The 6,557-nt window shown below is 44.3% G+C and overlaps 1 protein-coding gene across 1 annotated transcript; it reads left to right on the top strand.

The window, feature by feature from the left end:
- Nucleotides 1–4,391: 4,391 nt before the first annotated feature.
- Nucleotides 4,392–4,967, top strand: LOC148033067 (protein TIFY 6a-like). Its single transcript, XM_087683988.1, is given in 1 exon segment — nt 4,392–4,967. A coding segment is annotated over 1 exon segment (573 nt). The 5' UTR covers nt 4,392–4,394.
- The last annotated feature ends 1,590 nt before the right edge of the window (nt 4,968–6,557 follow it).

Genomic DNA, 6,557 nt, shown 5'->3' with positions numbered 1-6,557 from the left:
GAGGCACATCTTTTGAAGTTTAGGTTTAAAAAGAACCTATCTATCCGCTGGTACCATGCTCTGGGGGCTTGTTTCAGCCCATACAATGCCTTCTTCAGTTTACACACTTTGTTCTCAGAATGGGGGGCCTCAAACCCTGGTGGCTGAGCCACGTACACCTCCTCCTTGAGGTCACCATTTAAGAACGCTGACTTAACATCCATTTGGTACACTGGCCACTTCTTGTGGGCAGCCACTGCAAGTACCGTGCGAATAGTGGTCATTCTGGCAGTTGGGGCAAATGACTCTTGAAAATCAAACCCTTCAACTTGTGAAAATCCTTGGGCAACCAGTCTAGCTTTGTACTTTTCTAAGGTACCATCAGCCTTGTACTTTACCTTCCAGATCCACTTGGTGCCAATAATCTTCCGCTTTGCTGGCCGATCCACTAGCTCCCAAGTGTCATTCTTCATTATGCTGTCATACTCCGCCTGCATAGCAGCCTTCCATGATGGATCTGCAAGTGCTTCTTCTAAGTCAGTTGGCTCCTTTACTTCTCTCATAATCTCAACCATCAAGGCCATGTTGACTATGTGAGCAGAAGCCCTCCTTTGCTCCTCTATTCTCTGAGACCTCCTTGGTCCGTCTGCCTTCTCCTCAACAGATGCAGGCATAGGATTATTGTGGTCATAGAGCTGCTTCACCCAGCGCGGCAATGGCTTTTCCGGTGGGGTGATGTCAGGTTGGTGAACTTTTTCCTCATCATCTGAAGATGATGCTTCCTCCTCCTTAAGGATAGGGATAGCTCTCGGGACAGGTTCATAGTGGACTACTTCTTCGCTTGATGATAAAGTGGAAGACCTTGCCTTCTCCTCCTCCACTGTATGCGGCTCCTCCTTGAACACCACATCACGGCTCGCGATGATCTTCTTTGCCTCTTGGTCATATAACTTGTAAGCCTTCTGCTCATCACTATAACCCAAGAAGATACATTTTCTGCTTTTTGGTTGTAACTTGTTTCTCTTCTCATCTGGAACATGTGCATAACATTCACATCCAAAAATTCTGAAATGTGAAACAGATGGTTTCTTACCAGTGTAAGCCTCATGAGGTGTTTTTCCCTTGAGAGCCTTTGTGTAGCTCCGATTTAGAATGTAGACTGCAGTATTAACAGCTTCAGCCCAAAAATGGTTAGGCAATCCCTTGCCCTTTAGCATGCATCTTGCCATCTCCACAATGGTACGATTCCTGCGTTCCACAACACCATTCTGCTGAGGTGTGTGAGGCGTCGTCAATTGACGCTTGATCCCTTTGCTCTTGCAAAAGCCTTCAAACTCCTTTGAGTTGAACTCACCACCACCATCTGTTCTAAATTTCTTCACACTTTTCCCTGTTTCATTCTCAACAAGTATTAGCCATTCTTTAAACTTACCAAAAGCTTGAGCCTTATCACGAAGGAAGTACACCCACATCTTCCTACTGTAGTCGTCGACAATCAACATAAAATAAGAAGATCCCCCCAAGGCCTGTGTAGGCATCTTACCACACAAGTCAGCATGCACCAACTCTAGAGGAGCATGTGCTCTATTCTTGCTTTCTTGTGGAAATGCCTTTCTCTGTTGCTTGCCCATCATACAAGCTTCACATGGTTCCTTCAATTCAGTTATTGTAGGTAGGTGAGCAACCATACCTTGCTTTTGCATCTCCTTCAATACTGCAAATCCGATGTGTCCAAACCTTTCATGCCAAAGCTTACTTGTGCCCACTCCAGCGGTGGCTGTAAGAGCACTTAGCTCATACAGGTTGTTCCTCCTTTCTCCTTTGCCAACAATTGTGCCAGCACTATCAATAATTTCTGCACCTGTCTTCTTGAACCTCACTTCATGACCAAGATCAGTTATGGCAGCAACTGATAAGAGATTTCTTCTGATTTCGGGAACATACAACACATTTGAAAGCTTTTTGACTTCACCATTTGCAGCAACAAAAGAAATAGTACCTGTGCCCGCAGCAGGGCATTTAGCATCATTTCCAACCGTCACAGTGATGGATTCTTGTAGAGGCTGCATAGAACTGTATAGACCTTTCTTGTTGGTCATGTGACGGGAGGCCCCACTATCCAACACCCAAGAGTCAGTGGTAGATTCTTCTTGCGCCGAGGAGCACACTTCCTCAATGGTCGCCATGAATAATTCCAACTCTGCTTCAGCCGTATTGGCTGTCTCTTTCCCTTTAGTTTTAAGGGTACCATTCTTTTCATCTGCCTTCTTGACACGACAATCTGCAATTGCATGTCCTTTCTTCTTACAGTAGAAGCACTCTCCTTGAAACTTCTTCTTGCCGCCCTTTTTCTTTTTGTCACCATCATTTTTGGTGGAGGAAACACCTTTGCCTTTTGCATTGGCAGAGAATGTAGCATCTCCATTGTTGCTTCCTTCTCGGGCTTTCAGCCTCAACTCCTCCTCCATTAATAATGCACAAAACTCCTCAAAAGTCAAAGCTTGAGGTCTCACCTGAGTATTAAGGGCAGTTACTAGTCCATCAAACTTTTGTGGACAAATCCGAAGACACCTCCGAGCTAGCTCTTCGCTAGTCTTTTGTATCCCAGCGCCAGCCATCTGGTCGCGCAGATTCTTAATCCGAGTGATGAATGCTTCAACCGTCTCTCCTTCAGCAAACTTCTCCGCTGCTAGTTGATTCTCCAAGTTTTGAATCCTTGTTTGGTTTCGTGTTTCATACTGACTCCTTAGTACATTCCAAGCCTCTGACACTTTGGTTGTATGCTGAATCAGAGTCAAAACACTGTCAGAACAGCTTGTAACTAAGGCACACAATGCATCTGCATTCCTTCGTTTCCAAGCTCGTAGAAGATCTGCATTCGGAGGAATCATCACACTAGGATTTGATGGGTCGGGGGTAGGCTGTGGTTCTGCGTCAGTCCCCAGCACAGTCTCTAGAAGCTCATAAGAATCAAGGATAGTAGTAATTTTGAACTTCCACAAGGTGTAGTTTGTACCATCTAACTTGCCTTCGCTGAAGGTTGGTGGACGAATCCTCAGTGTTTGAATAGCCGGTACAGCAGCACCACCTCCTGCACCGCTTCCTGATGCGCCAGAACTGCTTCCCGGAGTCGACATCGTTTCTCTTTGCTGTTGAAGCCTTTGCCTCTTGCACTCTCTCCGATCTCTAGAGCCCCCTGGGCTCTGATACCATGTAAAATATTACACGGCGCAGCGAACAGAATCTGAGAAAGAGATAGAGAGTACACAACAGATAAGAGGAGAATCAGTAAATTCTTTAACTCCAAACAACTGATACAAAGATGGCTCTGTCCACCCGTGCGCTTCCACTGAGTGAAGCTTAGATGGCGATCTAGACAGAAGATAGGTGAAGAGCTTAAGGCTAGCTGGAACAACAACTCTGACTGGGTGAAAGATGAGTGAATGATGGCCGCGAAGGGGTTTAGCTTTTATAGCCCGCGAAGGTCGTTAAGTCGGCCTGCTGACCGACCTACCATATGAGCCTCCACTAGTCGGCCAGGGAATATTCCAGGGAATATTCCCTTTACCATCGGGCCGGGGGCGCTGCCCCCGGACCCCCGCCAGGGGGGCCGCTGGCCCCCCTGGGACCCCACAATAGGGGCCCCTTTTAACTCCCTTACTACGCAACTCAATGCAATGTGCCTCGAGTTGCTACCAGCTTAACCACTCCGTCTAACCCAAAGATTAGACCCACAACAGTCACCTTTTTGCCATCCGGTCACATAGACCTCATCTGATATACAAGTCAGGACTCAACCAATGTCCGGGCTCACATTTGGCTTCTCCTCATAATGGGGGCCTTACAACTTTGAGCACCATGGATCATTGGTAGCACCTAATGAGGGTGGGGCATTGATCATATCTAACAGGTCTCACACTTACATGTCTATACCCCTTGTTATGCATGCTATCCATAGTGACCTACTGGTACAAAATCAGCTTACAGCACCCTGTTTTGGCCCTATTCCAAGTGTTTTGAGTACTTCTTATTCAACTTGAGTCAATATCCCCAATACCGAGACACTCAAATGAGTAGAAGAGAGCAATAGAGAAACTCTTTGACCATAAGAGTGCCAATGAACATGTATGCCCTATCAATACTACTACATACTCCAAAGTACAAAAATGTAGGGTTGAAATAGATTTCATTATACATTCATTGCATTTTCACAAAGGACTTTTATCAGACCAACACAAATCCCTCTTTGCCTTCGTCAACCACTAATGAGCAACTTCCATCTCTTGTGACTCCACGAGCTCAACTGTTTGCGACAAGAACATTACGGATACCAAAGCTTGCCAGCTCAATGCCCTGTATAGCTCAAATATATGGCATGTCATGTGCTTGCTGTGCAAGCGAGGGCTCAAACAAGGATGCTTACATCTGACCCTCAAAGAAAGAATAGCAATGCACAACTCACCATATTCTATAATGGTAATGTTAATGTTTACAATGACATTCTTGCAGAGAAGGCACAAACAATCATGCTAATGGCGAGTAGTGGTTGTCCTTTGCCATCATTTGATGCTGGAGCTGCACAAAGTAGGCCGACCGCACAAGCAATGTCTGGTGGAGGAATCCTAAACATCCAAAATATTGTAGAGCAAGCTATCTAGATCTCTCCATCTATTAAACAATAGCCTGAATTTGCAAAATCTATCGCTCCTTGTGTAGCCTCAAGTCCACTTCCTACCGGTCAACCTGTGGTTCCCAAAGCTTTACCCCAAGCAAGGAAAGCTTCATTGACTCGTTTTTTGGAGAAGCGCAAAGAAAGGGTACAATCAAAGTCTTCGTACATTCTTATGAAAACAGAACAATCAAGACTACTAGGATTTTTAAGTTTGAATCATAACACCTCTGTTGTGCCATGTGATAAGTCCATGGACAAAAGGTTGATGCCTATTTCTTTTGGGATGGAAGAGATGCTTGATCATGTATCTGTATGAGATAGCCTCATTGCAACCGAAAGCTAATTTGATAATATAGAGGAAGTAGAAGAAGTCAAACAAGAACAAGAAGAAGGAGAAGAGAGGGAAAAGGAACAAAGAAACTCCAAAAATGCATAAAGCAAATTTAACCTAGGCTTAGGAGCTAGACACATTAATTAGGGTTAGCTATAAACAGTGGAGTATATCCAAATGTGGGGACCCTTTTGATCATTTTGAAATACAACTCCTTGTGGAGCTCTTGAGGTCACATCCTCCCACCATTCATGGAGGTGCATATCCATGTCCACCCTACTTGGAGGTGAGTATCCTTGTCCACCATTGTAGAAGGTGAGTATTCTACAGCAGCTTATCATCACTTGATTCTCAGCATACCATCTATTTTCCCATTTGTATATCTCATATGGAACACGGATCTTGGCTATGCCATTAGCATTTCTTATTATTGTCAGCATTAGATGTTAGATCTTGTGTATTTTCTTGTATGAGATGTCAGCTTTATTACATCATCTCATCCCACGCCCATCAACCTCCTGAGGAAGGCAAAGCACTTTGTAGAGAGGCTTTTTGTAAGCAGATTTGTAGGATTCTGGTCAATCGAGATCTTGAAAAGATCAACATACTTGTTTTCAATGACCCCACGTATGAAGTGATACCTCACCTCAATGTGTTTCGTCTTTGCATGGAAGGCCGGATTCTTGGCTAACTGAATAGCACTCATAGAATCCGAATGCAGTGTAGGGATAGCATCAATACCAAGGTCAACAACTAAACGACCCAACCAAATGGCCTCCTTGCAAGCCTCAGTGGCTACAACATACTCGGCCTCTATAGTAGAAAGGGCCATGCATTTCTACACCCTGGACATCCAAGAAACAGCACCTCCATGATAAAACTGCAAGTAGAGGGAGACTAAGATGAAACAAGCACAGATTTTGGAGCTCAATGTCGACTTCTCCTCCCTTATTCTCCAACCATATCTCCAACAATCCACATACACTAAAATGGTATCCTCTAAAGATAGATACCCCAAACTTAAGGACACTTTACATACAACAATATGATAAGGCTTAGACTATGCCTTAGACTTTGGCTTATTTCTCAACACTCCCCCTCAAGCTCAAAATGAGCTTGCAAAGGTAATACTCCAAGTGCACTCTTGAAGTATTCAAACTTATCTTTACCTAATGCTTTGGTAAAGATATCGGCAACTTGGTCATTGGTTTTCACATGGACCAAGTCAATCTCTCCATCAATGACTTTTTCTCTAATGAAATGATAGTGCACTTCTATGTGTTTTGTTCTTGCATGGTAGACTGGGTTCTTTGCCAACATAATGTTGCTAACATTGTCACAATACATAATGACTCCACCATCAATCTCTATCCCCATGTCATATAGGATCAATCTCAGCCATGTCTGCTCACATGCTGCCAATGCAATGTCTCTATATTCTGCTTCAGTGCTTGATAGAGCAACTGTAGGTTGCTTCTTACTGCTCCAACTTACCATGGCTGATCCAAATGAGAATGCATAGCCACTAGTAGATCTTCTATCCATAGAGCTACCTGCCCAGTCTGCATCTGAGTA

The sequence above is a fragment of the Lygodium microphyllum genome, chromosome 8 (assembly GCF_053477565.2).
Source record: "Lygodium microphyllum isolate KBCC chromosome 8, Lygodium_microphyllum_v1.1.10, whole genome shotgun sequence".
NCBI lineage: Eukaryota > Viridiplantae > Streptophyta > Polypodiopsida > Schizaeales > Lygodiaceae > Lygodium > Lygodium microphyllum.
Note: the sequence above shows the minus strand (reverse complement) of the source record. Positions and strands in the feature narration are given on the sequence as shown.